At 48.2% G+C, this 17728-nt stretch overlaps 2 protein-coding genes across 3 annotated transcripts in view; one reads left to right on the top strand and one right to left on the bottom strand.

Moving 5' to 3' along the window:
* DLX2 (distal-less homeobox 2) lies at nt 1-1487 on the bottom strand. The gene is made up of 3 exons (XM_025152605.3): nt 1083-1487; nt 804-988; nt 1-735 (listed from the first exon to the last, which is right to left on the bottom strand). The coding sequence occupies exons 1-3, from the start codon at nt 1378-1380 to the stop codon at nt 430-432; spliced, it is 789 nt and encodes a 262-aa protein (XP_025008373.2). The 5' UTR covers nt 1381-1487; the 3' UTR covers nt 1-429.
* A 616-nt stretch (nt 1488-2103) lies between these two features.
* ITGA6 (integrin subunit alpha 6) overlaps nt 2104-17728 on the top strand; it is a 119008-nt gene continuing 103383 nt past the window's right edge. For both annotated transcript variants that reach the window (XM_046943494.1, XM_015289643.4), the window contains exons 1-2: nt 2104-2221; nt 3292-3334. In XM_046943494.1, coding sequence (XP_046799450.1) covers nt 3312-3334 — 23 coding nt within the window. In that variant the 5' untranslated portion in view covers nt 2104-2221; nt 3292-3311. The remainder of the gene's footprint in view (nt 2222-3291; nt 3335-17728) is intronic.

The following is a 17728-nucleotide window of genomic DNA, read 5'->3' as shown; positions in this document are numbered from 1 at the left end:
CACCGTGGAAACAATAATTTATTTAAATAATCTCTGCTCGCTGTAAAAGAAACACGAAAGAGCGCTGAAGTTTTCCGTAATAAATAACCAAAATACCCTTTGTTTGTTTGTTTGATTCGCCTCACGGCTCTCAGCGCCGCGCTGGCAGCCACGTGCCGAGGGGGCTCCGTCGCGGCCCGATGCCGCCCGGGGGCACCGGAGAGGGACTCCCGTGTACGGCCGCGGGGGGGCAACGGGACGGGGGGGACGCTCCGGCTTTAAACCTACATATAAAAATTATTTATCTTTTTTTGTTTGTTTGTTTTTAATCGCTTTATTTTTTATTTGTTTTTGTTCTCTTTTTGTTCAGTCCCCAACATCAGAATGAGGTCTTCCGCAAAGGCACCTATCGACTTTAAAAAAATAAACGGGGGAATGATCCGCGGTCCCCTAGAAGATGCCGCCGCCGCCGCCGCCGCCGCCACCGCCGCCGTGGTGGTGCTGAGGGAGGGGGGCGGCGGGCGGCGCGGGGCCGGGCGGGTACCACGAGTAGCTGCCGAGGAAGGCCGCGGCGGGGCCGGGGCTGGCGGGGCCGCTCGCCGCGCGCGGGTGCGGGTGCGGGGCGAAGTCCCAGGCGGGCGGCGAGGCAGGGGGCGGCGGCGAGGCGCTGCGGCGCGGGGGCGGCTCGGCGGGCAGCTCGCCGCTCTTCCACATCTTCTTGAACTTGGAGCGGCGGTTCTGGAACCAGATCTTCACCTGCGGGAGAGCGGCGTCAGCGCCCCGCGGCCGCCCCGTCGGGCCGAGCGGCGCCGGGCGAGCCCTACCTGGGTCTGGGTGAGGCCGAGGGAGGCGGCCAGCTCGGCGCGCTCGGGCAGCGCCAGGTACTGCGTCTTCTGGAAGCGGCGCTGCAGGGCCGCCAGCTGGAAGCTGGAGTAGATGGTGCGCGGCTTGCGGACCTTCTTGGGCTTCCCGTTGACGATCCGCACCTCGGGCTCGCACTCCTCCTTCTCTGCTCGGCGGAAGCGGCGCCGTGAGAAGCCGCGCCCGCGCCCCGCCCGCCCCGACGGCCGCCCCGCTCCCCCCGGCCCCGGGCCGCGACGTACCGGAGTCGTTGGCGGCCGGCGAGGCCCCGGCGCCGTAGGGCCCGTAGGAGCCGTACGCGGCCGCGTAGCCCGGGTCGTAGCCCGGCTTGGCGGGGAAGGGGGCGGCGCCGGGCGCGTAGGGGCAGGGCCCCGGCGGGCCGTAGGGCTGCCGGTTGGCGTAGTAGCTGCTGTCGGTGGCGGTGGAGACGGGCAGCGTGGGGGACTCCTGCGGCTTGTGCAGGCCGTGCTGCTGATAGCCGCCGGCCGAGAGCTGGCTGGCGTGCATGTCCGGCGCCGGGCTCGGCAGGACGCCGGTCATCCCGAGGCCCCCGCCCGCCCGGGGCACCCCGCCCCGCGCCGTCCCCGCCAGGCGCGGCGCTCAGGGCCGCGGCGCCATCCCGCTGCCCCCGCGCTGCGCTGCGCCGCGCCGCCGGGCCGGGCCGGGCGGGCACCGCGCTCCCGCCGCCGCCAGCGGGACGGGCTCTGCGGCGCCGCGCGCCGCCGAGGCGGCATTTAACTCCGGTCACGTGGGCGCGGCGCACGTCACCTAGCAACGGCCAATGGGGCGCCCGCGCGCGCCGCATCTCCGGGACACGGCGGGGTGCGGGACGGGAGAGACGCGGGAGCTGCTCCGGCCGTCCCGTCGGAGCCCAGAGCCGAGCCCTGCCCTGCCCTGCCCTGCCCTGCCCTGCCCTACTCTAGTCTAGTCTACTCTACTCTACTCTACTCTACTCTACCCTGCCCTACCCTACCCTATCCTATCCTCATGTTGCCGGCGAGCACCGACAGGGCGGTCCCCGGGTACAGCATCGCGGCGATGCGGCTCCTCTGGGACGCCCGCTTGCACGCGCCGGTGGCTGACGGCCCGCCCAGGCCGTGCCCCGCACGGCAGCGGCGGTCCCGGCGCTCTTGCACGGCCCCGCCGTCGGGGCGAGATGCACGGCCCCGGCCTCGGCCGCCCCCTGGCGCCGCGCGCGGCGCTTTGCTCCGTCCGCCCGAGCGCCGCCCGTGCAGCCCTGCGCGCGCCTCTTCCCTCGCGCGCCCCTTCGCGCTCCCGCCGCGCGCCTCAACGGTCGCCGCTCGCGCTCCCACACGAGGCGGGCGGCTCCGCGGGGCTGCTTCTCTGCGGGACCCGGCCGCGGCACTCCCGACGGGAGGAGGTGAGCGGGGCCGGGCCGGCGGCAGGTGGCCGGGAGCGGGGCGGGGGGACGGCGGCCGTCACGGGAGCGCGGCGGGGCGCTCGGCGAAGAACGTGTTTTGTGCAGCTGTGGGAGAGGGGCCGGCGGGGCCGCGGCGCCGGGAGGCCCCCCCCCCGACGCACGCCGCTTCCCGCAGAGCGGCGCGAGCCCGCCCTGAGGCCGCCCGACGCGGGGCAGCTGCCGCCCATCCCCGCCTGCCCCCGCGCGGGGCGGCAGCTGCACGGAAGCGACCGCCGGGTGCCGCTTCTGCAGATGTCCGCGCGACCCGTCCCGCAGAGCCGCTTTCATCGCCTCTCAGTTACTTAACGCTCGCTGCTGTTGTTTCAGACGGCTTGTCTAAGGAACGGCACGGCTATCCGGGCCGTGACGGCGCTGGGCCGTCGGGCGGCGGGAGGGAGGAAGGGGTCACGGGTCTGCAGCGCGCGGCCCTCTGCCTCGGCACTGCGAGGGCTGTGGGAGGGCCGCGGCTCGGGCCGGCCCGCGGTTACGGACTTCTCTGCTCTCACGTGGAATTCTTCGTCACAGTTGTGGTCTCTGCTTTGGGAACTGTGAACGTTGCCCAGATGCAGTTAGAAGGGACCCGGGGCGTGAGGTGCGTTTTGGGTACCGGCTGTCAGTGCCCGGCAATCTTGCTCGGTTCTGGTGCGATAGATGACGCGTTGCTGGTGCCTGGGCAGCCCGAAGTACTTACCCTGCGGGGCTGGGCGCTCCGCGGCACGTGGCACGAAGGTGCTGCCTTCTCTGCGCAGGGAAGGGAAGCATTCAAAGCTTTGGTTGCATCAGGTTTGCATCGGCCTGCATCTCTCATTGCCAGAGGCTGCCAAACATGTGGGCTGACTTCCTTGGTGTTGGCTTCTCTGGTTTGGAAGTATCCCCATGTAGAAGGTCGCGCTGCGGGCGCTCTTAGTCAGGCACACCAAACACACCGTGTGCAACACACAGAAGTGCCGTCGCTCTTCAAAGTCACCTCTCCAGATGATCCATATGTGTTCATTAATATATATATATTTTAATTTTCATTTTTTTTGCAGGGCAATTTTATGACTCAGAAATGTCTGCAGCAACTCCTGCCTGGTATGTTCTATTTTTATTAATTATTATTGCTGTGGCTCTTTTCCTAAAGCAAACTTAATCTGAGAAGAAAAAAAAAAAAAAGCGAAAATGCTTAAAGCCTGGCGTTCTCAGTCTTTAAGTATTTAACCTGGGATCAGCAGAGCAAGCTGTCCTGTGAGTGTTTGCTCTCATGTTTGACTTGAAGAGAACCACGCTCAGCATTAAAAAAGAGATTAGTTTTTAATCAGCTGTAATTGTGATTATCGTTTGATCCATTATAATCCACATCTCCCTGAAAAATTTATTTCACTTATTTAAGTACGGATGTGATGAATCTCAGGAAATGAGCCTGGTTTTTATTTTTTCGGTCGGTGTTAAACCTAAATAATTGGTCAGTAGTCTCAGCTACAATGGCACGTCAGTGAGTACAGGTTTCTTTCGTGGCTGTGTGAAATGCTTTCCAGTGGATTTACAGTAGCACAATGCCTGCATAGTCCTGAGCACGTGTCTTGGTAATAGAAAGGCCACTCACTTCTTGTGCCATGTGGAGCTGCGGATCGGGCTCTTGCTAGCATTGTATCTGTGAGATCTGGTGTTGCTCCCAAGTAATGGTAACGGTTAACAGGTAAAAATTCCATGCCTGAGGAATTAAGCTTATCAGCTCTCAGGAAATCACACGAGTCTTTTCAACACCCATCCGGAAGCTTGCTACCTGCTGTGCTTAGTTTCAGAATCCAGTGTTATCATTTTCCTCTCCAAAAACTGTTTATCGTCTCATCCATCTGTGCATCAGATTACTTCATTCCAAAAATCACAGACTCTTCTGGGAAGGATATGACCCCTTGCTTGGCTCCCCAGGGTTCCAATTCTTTGTCCCTTGTTGTGAACAGCTTATACAAGCATGATAGCGGGCTTTGCAGGATCCTTTCAGAGTTGTTTGTTAGGCTGTCTTGTCTAAGTGGAGATTCACTGGCTGCTCAGCGCTTTTCTTCAGCAGAAGCCTTTGCAGACTGGAGCACAACCTGTGATTTTTAGTAGTTCATTAGCCAAGTGTTATTTAGCACTGGTGTTTGTTTCCTTGTGCCACGGTGGGGAGATGCACAGCCTCCATTGGGGTGAGTGTCTGTAATCATCGCATTCATGGGTCTACTTGCTTGTGCATACTGGGGGGAAACTGGGAAGTTTTCTGTGTGGAATGTGAAGATACTGATGCAGTAATCCCCCATGTGTGGCACACAGGTTTGGGAATAAGGCAGAGTGCTCCCAGGCAGTCCCTCCTGCCTCTTTTATGGCTATGAAATCCCACCTGGTGCTGAAGTGTAGTACTTTCTGGCTGCTTGAACCAGCCCTCCTGTTTCCATAAACTCTTTTTCGTAGCCAACTGTATCACAAGTAACAGCACTGACAAAACAGTATGCTTTTCTCTGTAAGAAGGGATTTGGTAGAGTGGCTACAAAACAGTATTTTTTGTAGTGTTATACAGCAATGTTACCCAGGCTCTTCGGCCTGGAGCAGATGGATCTGAGCCCACTTTCTAGTGGATTTAAGCAAATTCAGGTTCAACTCACAGGTAAATCTTTGTTTAAAGTGTATTATGTGTGAATATTTAGATGGCAAAAATCTTTAGTAAGAGCACGCAGGAAAAACACTCTCAGTGTGAATCACTAAGTAGTTTCTGATACTGCTGTAGATGAGAAGTATGAGGGAAGATGAGAGGCGTATTCTGTGGGAGCAGATGTAGGCTGCTTCGATCATTTGTGTCATTGTGAGCTCCACTTGTCACAGGTAGTGGCAAAAAGATTTTTCTGCCTTCCTTGGCTTACAGAGCCATGGCTGTCCCATGAGCTGGTTGGGGGACCCTTTCCTCAGACTGTGTAGCTGAAAGCATGAAAAGAGGGGGGTTCAGTCTGTGAGCTGTCCATGAAGAGCACTCAACCTCCTTTTCTGCACACATACCTATCCTGAAATTGTTTCTCCCTTGGAGGGAGGGGATAAAAGGAGTACTGTTTGAATTCACAAGTGCTCCTGGCTTTTCACTTCTTGTGGTTGCTTAGCCTACTCCACTGACAGGTGCTTTACATATGCGGTTCATCCATATTTCACCTGATAGTATTTTTCCCATTGGCAGAATGCCAGCATCTGGGAATTACATTTCTATTATGAACACTTCTATAAATCCAAGTAAATGAAATTAGAATGTTGTTTTTCACTTTTATGCATGGCTTGCCAATTAGACTACCTCAAGCTCCCTAAATGTTCTTTTTTCCCCATTATTATTATTATTGTTGTTATTATTATTATTATTATTTTATTGACTTGGAAGCATATAGCCCACAATGAGAAAGAGAACTGAAAGCATTGACTGCAGAGATAGAGCACAGCAACTGCTAATAAGCAATTACATGGGGTGGTAGATGGGAAGTTGGCTAAGAAAATACAATTGCCATCAGGCTTTCTTACATTATTAAGTGACTGCATCTAATTTTCAAAACTGGTTGAAAAATCGATTAAAAATAGTAATGGGAACATTCAACTGTAAATAAAGTAAGTGGCCACAGGATGTCCCCACTGTTCCATGCTAATGCATGTGATGGGGCATTTATAGCTTAGTACGAAGCTGGACACTTAAGTAACAAGTGTGACACTGTTTACGTTGGAGGTTTGGCATTCATTTTTATATTCCCAGTTCTTATTGATAAATCAACCAATTAATACCTGATCTAATATAGCTGGAGAAAGTAAAAGGGGAATGCATTGGTTGCCTCACTTGCTTTTTGTCTGAGTTCTCCTTTAAATTCCAAAGACTGGGAACGAACAAGACTTGTTTTTTTTTGAGGAAACGTGTGTTCATTCCACGTGAATGCAGTTTGGTCACTCCAAACAGAACGAGAAAGAATTTAGAAAGGTAATTTTTTGCTGTAGAACAAGTGAAGGCAATGACAGAGCTTTTATTTGAGAAATAGGCACACGAGGAAAAGATATCAGAAAAGAATTGAGTCACCCCTCCCGGTAACAGTGTGGAGAGAGGGACAAGCTGAGGAATGTGATCCTCCCCCGTTCGTACTGTCACGCCGCTGGAGAGAACGGCAGGGGCAAAAAGGGGGACCTGTGCAGACTCAGCCTGCACAGGAAGTATTGCAGAGACAGAAGGGGTGGCTCCAGACCACCCCCCCCCCCCTCCAGGCACCCACACACTCTCATAGCCCACCCATTGCTTCAGGCTGTGACCCTGGAATTCCACTACATCTGCTTTTACAAAAGCTATTACAGTTGGTTTACACATTGATTAGGAAAGTGACGGGCCTGTGCTTTTCTAATAGCTTGTTTAGACAAGGCAGGTAACTAGGAACAAATAACAGTATGAAAATAAAAGCAATGGTTTGGGGCTGTTAAGGCAACTTACTGTGGAAGGAGTTTGCTTCAAGCAGAAGGAAGACATTCTGCAAAATAATATGTCCACCCAGGAAACTTATGCATAGAATAGCTACAATGATAAAATGTGCATCCTGACTTCCAAATAACAGATGTGCCCTGAAATGCTGTATGTGCCATGTGTGAAGGACCAGATGGTGGCTGACGCTGCACAAGCATAGAGCATAACAAGCTCATCGTTAGGGTTGGGACTGCGTGTGAAAACACTCCCAAGTCCAAGACCACGCTGTTACATGCAGGGTGTGGTAGCGATGTGTTCCTTAGGAATTCCTTATAGCTACAGCAAATATATCCATCCAGTTGCTTTGGTTTTTCAGCATCTCTGAAGATCACGGCCAGATTTTTGAACTCAGGTAGTATTTGGTCTGAAGAACAACATTTTGGGTAACCTGTTGTGTCTGAAAACTCATGCAGCAGGGCTTCGTATGCCTGGTATAAACAGACACCATGAAGTATGTCCATGTTCATACTTTTTGTACATGCATTTTGGTTCTTCAGCTTGTAGAGGAACTGCTTCTTCCCTGGGAGACTTGATGGGTTCAATTGTCCCTTCTCTGGTGCAGGGGCTGTGAATTCTACTTTTGTATCTGTGGCACACTTGCCTTTTATTACTGAACTGATTGGTGTAATATTTGCAGCATTCTGTGGTCTCATTTGCCTGACAGCTTCCAGAGTTGGATTTTTATCCTGTTTTATGTAGCTCTGTGGCCAGACCTGTCTAAATAACTACAGAGATTACACTGCAGACAAAAGATGAGTGGCATTTCATTTAGAAGTGATTCCCTGGGAGTTGGTGAAAGTGAATGTACTTTCTTAAGAGGGACTGCTCAACCAGTAAGCTCAGAGTGCAGCACTGAGTTAGTGTGCAAACTCAGTCTGTTTGTCTGTGAGGACATGCTGCCTAAATCTTTATAGTTGTTACTGAAAGGATTTAGAGAAGGACTAGTGTTTTCCAACAAGCTGTGTCTGCTTGGTATTTTGTGTGGAAATTATGTGCTTTTTTGTGTCTATGATTTTCATGACCAGTGTGAAAAGCTTTTTATGAAGGTGGCATATGATGTCAGCTACTACAGTACACACGAGATTCCCACTGGACCGGATTCATGCTGCTGCTGCTGCCACTGCTGCTCAGACAGCTGGCTCATCGACATCAGAGGTGGCTTTGCATGAAATACTAAACTATGATGGACTTGTGAACAACGGGGCTCTTATGTGCCCAGAGACTGCGAATCTGGACTCAGATCTACTCTCTCAGCTGTTATGCTATCTGATGTGATCTGATGAAAGCTAACCACCAAGTAGAGAAGTCTTTACAGTGCTTCTGGAACTGAAAGGCCAGAGCTGCAGTACAGCGTGCACAAGTTCCCTGCATGCTGGGGAAGTGGCTCATGGGAGCAGTCCATGTTTGCAAGGAACCTGCACTGCTGCTAATTGAGAACACTGTTGTATGGATTTTAGTTGTGGAAGAGTAATTGCTGTACTAAGTACAAAGGGAAAGGCCAGCTTGCAAGCGGGGGATTTTTGTGCACTAATTGCACTGTGAACAGTTGCTTTTGAGCTATGTGAGACAGCATATATAAGAGGGACAGTTGCTCTTCAGACATAAACTATACAGTATATGGGTCACATGCATGTTTCATTATATATTTTATGTCCTGTTGGCTTCTGCCTTCCTTTTTGCTTCCTTTTCTAGAATGGGGACTAATTAGTGCAGTCTTTCAATGAGGGAGCCAGCTGCCCTGGGGTTATGAATTCTCTTTTCTTTGTTCCCAGGGGGAATGAAGCAGGAGATGGCATTCCTGCCTAGGAAGCTCCAGATCACTTACCACATCCTGTACTGCATGCCTGGCTATGTAAATGCTTAAGGCAGAAGGCAGTGTAGTAGCAAGAGGAAACATACTCTCAGGCCCCCTGTCTACAGCACAGCTTCTCTGTCACAGCTCTTTTGGCTGTGGGTGTGTGTCTGCGTTGAGCAGGAGCTCAGTCCTGCCATGGCTCAGTGTAGCCGCTCCCAGTTTGCTGCAGGAGTGGTGATTTGGATGTTACCGTCTCTGTGCCTGAGAGGCGTGTCATGTTATCATCCATTTTGACTCACCAATAATAATGCTGGGGAGCACTGCTCTGTCCAGGTCCCCTGCACCTCTGCACAGGTCCCCTGTGCCCACTGGCCCGGTCTTGGTGTCCCAGAGCCAGGACAGAAAGGAAGGTGTATTCGCAGCCATATTATCAGCTTCTTCCCATGAGCTGGCACTTTGCAGCCACATTAGTGCACAGCTTTGTTGCCAGGGAAGCACCAGCCCCTTGGCCAAGAAGAAGATGCAGTTTCGTCTTTCAGCAATGAAGCCAGGCTTTCTCTGGACAAACTCTGGAAAAGGGAAATAGGAAGCATGAATCCAGCTGGTAAGTATCTGTAGCTGCCACTTGGTCCTCATCTAGCACATCTATAAGTGTTAAATTCTGTTCTTACCTCAGTAGCAGAGGAGCTGGTGATGCACTGAGAATACTGTGGAGTTTGAAACTTGTCTAGCTCTGTAGGGGAAGAGGGAAGGAGAAACCAGCCATCACCAAGTGGTAGCGGGAAGGGGCAGGAAACAATGTGTTTTGCAGTCCAGATATTTGCTTTTAATTATAAAAAAAACATAAAGCAAAAACCAGAACTTGCTTTACTGTTGTGGAACTTCATTTTTGTGAAGAATATTTTTGAATGCTAACTCTGAAAAAGCATCCTTGCTGTTTTGTGGAGAGAGGCATAGAGATCATTTAGCAGTTTGTAAGAGTCTTGAAGATGAACGTGTGTTTTTGCTGATCCCTGGTTTGCATGACCTTAAGTTTCTTAGAGCACTGCAGAGTCTTAATAATAACCTTGTGCTGTAATTAGCAGGTCTTCAAAGAAATACCAAGCTTCAACCAATATATTACCAAGGCTTAATGAACTGATAGCAGAAGGTAAATAAGCTGCTGAACCAGCTGCTGTCCTGTATGCCTGATATGCTGCCCAGCAGTTGTTTGAGCATTTTGAAGGGAGTCAAATAAATTGGACCTTCCTGCTTCACATGACATATGTGACAACAAGCTGTTTTCTTACTGCCTCTCAGGCATTTTCTTCCTTTTTTTATTGACAGCAGCTCACCTGACAGAGTTGATATGCTGTCCTTAACACAAGACCAGTGTAAGTCAGTCATATGCAATCCCATGAAATCCTGTTAATATTAAATTTTCACTGATGTGTCCATTTGTTCTCGTACTGTTAGTTTTTAACTGAAGGATGGGCTGCACACACATGGGAGTCGTTAAGGAAACAGTTAAATATAGCTTTACTTTTTAAAAACAAATCATATATGCTGCTTAATTGCACGATGCTATCTAGCAATACTCGGTTCATTCACATTCACAGATGTGTGGATCGCTTTGACAGTTTCAAGAGGGAGATTCTAGAAACCTGGGTTTTCTCCCTGGTAATGGCGTTTGAAGGTAAAAGCAAAGCTGTATACTCATAAAAGCAGGGAGAAAAACATGTTTTGCCATAACAGTAGTTATATTCCTGTGTTCTTATTCCCTCTCATTTACACCACTGAAAATGGATGGTTGAAATTGGAGTTGGTGTAAAGCACAACAGTCTTCATGAAAAATCAGAAGAGTAGTTTGAACAGTCTTGTCAGGCAGCGATGATGTCGGGCACTCCTGTGGAGAACCTGCAGCGGGAATAGGGGGTGCGCTGCAGACTAACACTGTTGTGAAGGTTGCTTGAAGGCAGTTTTGGGCTTTGTCTGCATCCAGCATTCACAAGTATTTACTGAAAAGGAACATCCTTCTATAAATGCCTATGTGCATCAGTGCATCCTTCTTAGGAGAAGAGCAATGCCTGAGCTTTTTTTGTGTGAAACTGAAATGTCTAAATATGTCTGCTGTGTTTGTATTTTCTCTCTGCTGGAGCATGGCATCTTCCTTTGTACAAACAACACTATTGTGGCAATCTGACTAATGAGTAAGTACTTTCAATATGCGTCCACTTGGCTGCACTGTAGATTTATAAATGTTACCTTAAAAATCTTCTGCTCCTGGTTCTTGTTTCTGGAAGTAGTACTTAACCTAAGCTTGAAAAACTTTTTATTTCTTGGGACGTTTCCAGTGTTCTGGCATCAGTTCTTTTGTGAAAACAAAACTTTGGAAAGGTTTGATGTTCAATCTGTGCCATATTCAGCCTAGTTTTTGGGCAAAAGCATTTTTTGGTGCTAACCCAGCTCTGAAGTTAGGATGGGCTGGCGTGAGCTGGGCACAGCCAGAGGATTGGCTTCTGTCCTGCTGGGCAGGAGCTGGAGAGAGCTGCAGCACAGAGCCCTGTTCCATGCCTCTTGTGTCCCAGCAGCCCTGGATGTGCCTGTGTTCTTGCTGGTAGGGCACTGGGCTTTTGGGGCAAGCGGGGAAAGGCAACGTGGCTCATGCAGCCCAAATGGGGGCATTAAAGGGTGGGTTAAAGCAAGTGAGGAAATGTCTTGTGAAGGTTACTCAGACTTTCGCTGCTCTCCACGCATTTCTTCCACCTTGGAGGTTTCCTGCAAAATCTATTGCATTATCTGGGATGTGGCTGATCTTGCAAGGACTTGTAACAATACTACTACCTCTTCTGAAGTATGGGAAATTTAGACCAGGAGCTATGCAATTTCACTGAAGTAGTATGATTGCTACTGGTGGCTACCCAGGCAGAGATCTGAATCCTATCTGATTTGAAAATTGTTTTGATTTGATAGACGTAAATGTTGATAGATAGCATTGCATATTTTGAACTGGGAATTATATTTTAGTGGAATCCTTTTTCAGGCTAGCAGAACATAGTTTAAAATGTATAGGTTACTTCACTCAAACATTGCCTGTTATGTTCCATATTGCTTCATCAAACACTGCATTAGCTTTGACAATCACACACAGAAGAACAGTGTTTAGCGTTAACAAACAGCATTACTTGGCAGCCTGACCACCCAGCTTATAAAAAAAGGCTTTGGCTTTCACATCAGTGGGATCTTTGTATTGCTGCCAGCATGTTTTCCACAACACTGCCTCATGGTTGTGTAAAACTTCTGAGAGGGGAAGACTTATAGAAATAACAGGCTACACTATTGTGCAGCAAGATTATACGCTGCTTATCATAGATGAAGTGCTAAGTGCTGGCTGAGTCATCAAAGAGATTGAGATTGATGTGTGCGAGAGTGGATAGCTGCATGTTTGACTTCTTCCTTGTCTTCCCTGGTGTAATATTGTGTTAGCTGTTGAGCCTGAGTACTTTCACCAATACTTGCTCTGTTAGCTACTGCCAATTTTGACTAAGCACCAGTCACAACAAGGAGCAGCAAATTTCTAAACTTGTTCTTCCCTAGCTATGTGGGATGCATCTGCCAAATCCCTTAAAGGAAGTCTTATAGCTAGTGCATACGGATTACCTGGATTTGTACTTTCAAAATGTGCTTGATCATGATATGAGAATGATGGCTTTTAGAGAAATTTTAATCAAGAAACATTACTCTTCCAAAATTAAATGGCTTACTCTCTATTATTTGGATTTATAGCATTTCCCCCTTTTGATATTCTTGTGAATATTAGTGACATTTACTTCAAATACAAAATTGAGCCAGCATGTGTGTTTACTTCTGTGCGAAACAGTGGCTTGACTTAAAGCCAACAGTAAAATAATAACTTCAGCCTTAAAACTTAAACAGCAATGTTTCAAAATCAGTTTATTCAATCAGGATAAAACAGGAATCTTTTACAAAACGGTGTACAGAATTCAGGAAGCATCCAAACACTTTAGTGTTATACCAAGAGCAAGTAGCGCCTATGACAACATAACATTAACACCTTAATGCTACAGGGAAAGCTTTGCAGCAAAAAATAATAGCTTGCTATTTCCTGAACAGCTTAAAAACAGATAGTGGAAGCATGTATATTTAGTTATGTGCTACAGGAGCACTTCAGTTGTTACTGGAGAATCTCGCTTTTTCTCTTCTTCCTTTCCATCTTCCTTTTCTTCTCATTCTCTTTTTTTCCTTTTTCTTTCTTTTTCTCCCTTTTCTCTTCCTTTTTTTTCCTTTTCCTTTTCCTTTTCTTTTTTTTCTTTTTTTTTTGTTTTTCTCTTTTTTCTTTTTTATTTTCTTTTTTCTCTTTTTTTTCCTCTTTTTTCTTTTCCTTTTCCTTTTTCTTTTTCTTCCTCCTTTTCTTTTTCCCTTTCCTTTTCTTTTTCTTTTTCCACTTGAAAAAATAAGGGAATCTGGGGATCTGCCAGAAAAATGTGGGCTGACAGCTGAGAAGAAATAAATATGCAGCAGTAATCCAAAAACAGCAGCAAGGTTACAAAGACTTCTCCAGGGTTAGGGAGTCTGCTGACTTTTAGACCTCTGCCTATTAGGCCATTAGTGCCTGCCTTCAACCTTTGATCTTTCTGCAATTCTGGAAGCTCTCTTCATTTTTTTTGCAACACAAGGCCAAAGCTGTGTAATTACAATGAGGCTATTGTATTAATCATCCCACATATGGATGCAGCGCAGAAGAGTCAGAGAAGTGGCTTATGTTGCAAGAATGCAACAGTCTGCATTGTACAATGTATATTAATCAAAACAGCCATTATTAAGTGAATAAGGCCTGACTGTTTTTACTTAAGCAGAGCTATTCCTTTATTTATTTATTTATTTTCAGAAGGGCAGATGCTCCTCAAGACAAGATAAGGGAGGAAAACATTAAGCGGAAAGGAGGGGGCAGTTTGTCAAGGCAGAGTTGTTGGAGAGCAAATCTCCTGGGAGAGATTGAGCAGCAGCAACATGACAGTACAGGAACTCTGGGCACACAGGGTTGATCTGTGTTAGAAGTGTAATGAAACTTGGATGCTTTTGCTGCAACTCCCATTAATGGTCTGCCCTGAAGAACTCTGGAGTTGATGTGTTCTGCCTAAGGCATTAGTGGGAGACTCAACTAACTTGAAATCAATAGTATGTCAGAGAGAAGTGTGACTTCTTGGTCAAGCCAAAAGATGCTGGATGTATTTTTAAAGAAGAATTCCTTTATTTAGTTTTTAGGAAACATTTCCTTTCTCCCTTGGTATTTGGACAAGTAATGCAATGGTGTCCTTAGTGTTTTTTAGTGATTGCTAAGTATGACTACCTTCCCTGCTGATCTTGTGGGCCAGACCCTTGGCTGTTTAGGGTATCAGTGGCCATTTAGGAGCATTGCTGTATGTTTGGGAGCATAATGTACGGACTGGAAATAGCACAGTGTCTTTGGACTTGCTCTGGATGGTGGAATGGGGCCAGACAGGGAGCTCTGATCGCTTTCCCTAGGCTGTGAAAGAAAAGAACTTGGAAATGGTCTATGCCCTGGTTACTCAAAGCTGCTACCCTGTGTATTAGCTAACATGTCACCTTCTTCCTAGCTCTAAGGAAATGCCCAACTTTTCTCAGCTTTTCTTTTATTGTACTCCACTACCTTTGACGGATCTGGACTATGAATCATAGAATAGCTTGAGTTGGAAGGGACCTCAGGGATCATCAAGTTCTAAACCCCTGCAGCAGGCAGGGTTGCCAAGTGGTAGATCAAGTACCAGGCTGGCCAGGGCCCCATCCAGCCTGGCTGTGAACACCTCCAGGAACGGGCATCCACAACCTCTCTGGGCAGCTTGCTCCAGCATTTCACCACCCTCAGTGAAAAGCTTCCCCCAACACCTAATCTAATTCTTCCCTCCTTTAGTTTAAAATCATTCCTCTTTGTCCTATTGCTATCTACCTATCTAAAAAATTGATTTCCTTCCTGTTTATGATCTCCTTTTCTATACTGGAAGGCCACAATGAGGTCTTCGCACAGCCTTCTCTTTTCCAGATTGAACAAGCCTAGGTCCTTCAGCCCGTCTTCATAGGAGAGGCGCTCCAACCCTCCGATCATTTTTGAGGCCCTCTTCTGGACCCTCTCCCAACGCTCAACATCTTTCCTATGTTAGGGGCTCCAGATCTGGATGCAATACTCCAGATGGGGCCTCATGAGAGCAGAATAGAGAGGGACAATCATGTCCCTGGCCACCCTTCTTCTGATGCAGCCCAGGATACTATTGGCCTTCTGGCTGCAAGTGCACACTGGTGGCTCATGTTAAGTTTTTCATCTAGCAGGGCCCCTAAGTCCTATGGGTCTAGTAATCAAGTAGTTGCTTTCTTGTTTGTTACAGCAGAAGCCAGTTGCCTTTACTTATCAGTTAGCTGGTTAATGCCTACCAACCGTGAGTGCAGCACCAGTACTACATCCCCAGTGAAAGCTGTGACTGCGCTGGGTGCAGCCTTCACTCTGGAAGGAGTTGCTAATACTCTCCTTCTGGTCTGTCAGCAGTTTGGACAGGACCCTCAGTGCTGTGCAGAGAGTCTCCTGCAGCAGTAGGCGAAGCACTGAGTCATGGGGATGGGAGTGGTGCATGGCGCTGGCAGTGAGAGCACGCTGGGGCTGACTCCAGGACAGACTGTCTCAGGCCCACTCCTGCCTCTCAGGCTCAAACTCTGGCAGGCTCTGTCTTGTCCCACCTAGCTGTGCTGGGACTTGCATGGGGCTACAAGGAGAGTCCCAGTGTACTTATGTGGTAAACAAAGACAAAGCTGTGGAGCCAGGGGCTGAAATCTGTTCAAAGCATCAGTGGCTGGAAGGGCTGTGCTGCGAAACGTGTTTCAGCCAGTCCAGTTCAATGACCTTCATCCTTTTTTTCACTCTTTTTTGAAGATAGTCACCAAAGGGAACCATTAGGTCATCTGTCTTGGTGACTATCTGATACTTAGCATAGTTAACAATGAAGCAAACAAAACTGACAAATTGTGTAATACACTATGATTAGAAGAAATTCTGAAACCAGTGTAAGCATTAATAACAGCAGGAAAGCTATATAGGCATATTGTAATGAGGAGATACTAAAATGCTACCATTTAAAAATATATATTAAAAAAAAAAAGGAAAACTTTTTTCCTTTGAAATTACTGCCAAAGGTTTCTCTAATTAGAAATGATGTTCTTTCCCATTATTAAAAAAGGAGCATGACAGCATGGCTAGGTTTCCTGATAAGATTTGGTATCTTCCTATGCTGTCAGTAGGCAGAGAATATTTACCAGGAAATGACTGCAAATCTTTCTGGAATGTTGCAGTCACTGTGTCCGGAGCCTGCTGCCTCTGACAGTCCTGACTGTGGTAGACTTTTAATAGAGCCTAGTAATTGCGAATCTATTTCAGTTAGTCACAGTCCTCCTTTTGGGTTGAAAGAGCTGGATCAGTAACACACTGCCATCAATTTTACATCCTGTATCTTGCTGTGTTTTATCTGAAGAGTGAAACGATTTGTTTCATGTCTAGCTGTTATTTAAGCACTGCCACTTATGTGTCACCTAACAGTACGTGACTGCATGGCATTAAAAAATCGAAGTACTTTCATGCAGAATTCACAGCTCTGTGAATTTGGCTTGTCTCACTGCAGCATCTATGTGCAGCTCTTATCTTTGGTGTGCAGGATTTGGTCTGCATGAGTTTGCAGAAAGGAATGGCCGGCCCAGGGGGATCAAGCTTCTGTAGAATCTGGCAAGAACGGTGATGGCAAGAACAGGGGGAAGCGTGTAGAGCTGAGCACAGTACAGATTTGGTCTGTTTGCTGGTTGCAAATGGTTCTTCATGTTCGCATTGTTAAAAGTTGGTTGTACTATTTATCAGAGCTTGATATGTAAAAGCCACAAGAAGCACACCCTGTCTATGCAGCTCAGAAGAGGTAAAGCAGGATGGGATGCTGGCAACCAAGAGAGGGCAAAATGTTCCCTGTGCAGGAAGAAACGTGCCTTTTGCACTCGCAGCTGAGGAGCTCTGTTATTGCACCCCACAAGTCTGCTGTGTGGGAGGGGGCTCACATGGATGGAGACACTGCTTAGTGGGTGCAAAGGCACTTTCCCATACCTGGAGCTGGCTGGGATCCCTGTGTTAAAAAAGGCAAACCTGGCCTAGCAACCATGAATTCATCTGGATTGCCTGATTCAGACATGAGCTGGCAGCATGACTGCATGGGGTGCGGCGAGGAGGCAAAGGTAGATGGGTGTGGGTAACAGCTCTATGCAGTGAGCAGTGTGCTGACCAGCTGCTCCCTGGCACCACTGGCTCCAGGGACTGCTTTGGCAAATCCCTAAAGGAAGTCAAGTCATGTGAGGGTGCTGGGTAATCCTGCTATTTTCTGTTCCTCTCCTGGATGGTCTGTCTTCTCAGGCTCACACCATGCCCTGGTGGTTGCTTCAGCTGGTGCTGCACTTCAAAGGCAGTGCTGCTGCTGTCCTTCTCTCGGACCATTCTGACCTATGTGTGTGCTGGCACGAGCATGCCTGGTGAGCCGTGCCTCAGATAGTGTGGCTCAATGCTGTAGTGCAAAGACAGCCTAGCTGCCCTTGAGGAGTACATTTTTATCTGCAGTTGGCACACATGGCCTTATGTAAACCATAAGGTGTGTCCAAGAAGTAGAGTGAAGCAATTGCGTGACCCCAGGCACAGGACTTTGAGAAATGTGTTACAAATTTTTTCAGCAGGAGGTGGGGAACAAGGAATAGTTGGCATGTTTTCCCCTGCAATTTGGGTATGCAGGTTTCAGCTGTAAGGGCTGCTCTGAGAATTTCAACATGAGGCTAAATCCTGCTCTGTGTGGCTGTGGAGTGACAAACTGAGGATAATTTTTTCTTTTGGTGCATCTCTACTCACCCCTGGGTTACTAACAGTTGCATGCAGAAAAGAAATACTTAACAGCAAGGAGACTGTCCTGGGTTCAGGGAGGACTGGAAACAAAACCAGCCATGTAGCAATTTAAATTATCTCCTTCTTGTCCTTGCTTTCCTTCTTTTTACAAGATGATGGTGAACAGTGCCTTGCTGGACTTCTGTTTCAGCTGCATGTAGTATATTCTAGAGTAGCAAAAGACACACAGCCATTATTCTGAAGGTGTAAATTAGCTTG

Source organism: Gallus gallus, chromosome 7 (genome assembly GCF_016699485.2).
Source record: "Gallus gallus isolate bGalGal1 chromosome 7, bGalGal1.mat.broiler.GRCg7b, whole genome shotgun sequence".
NCBI lineage: Eukaryota > Metazoa > Chordata > Aves > Galliformes > Phasianidae > Gallus > Gallus gallus.
The sequence above is the reverse complement of the archived record's forward strand: the minus strand, read 5'-3'. Positions and strand labels throughout refer to the sequence as shown.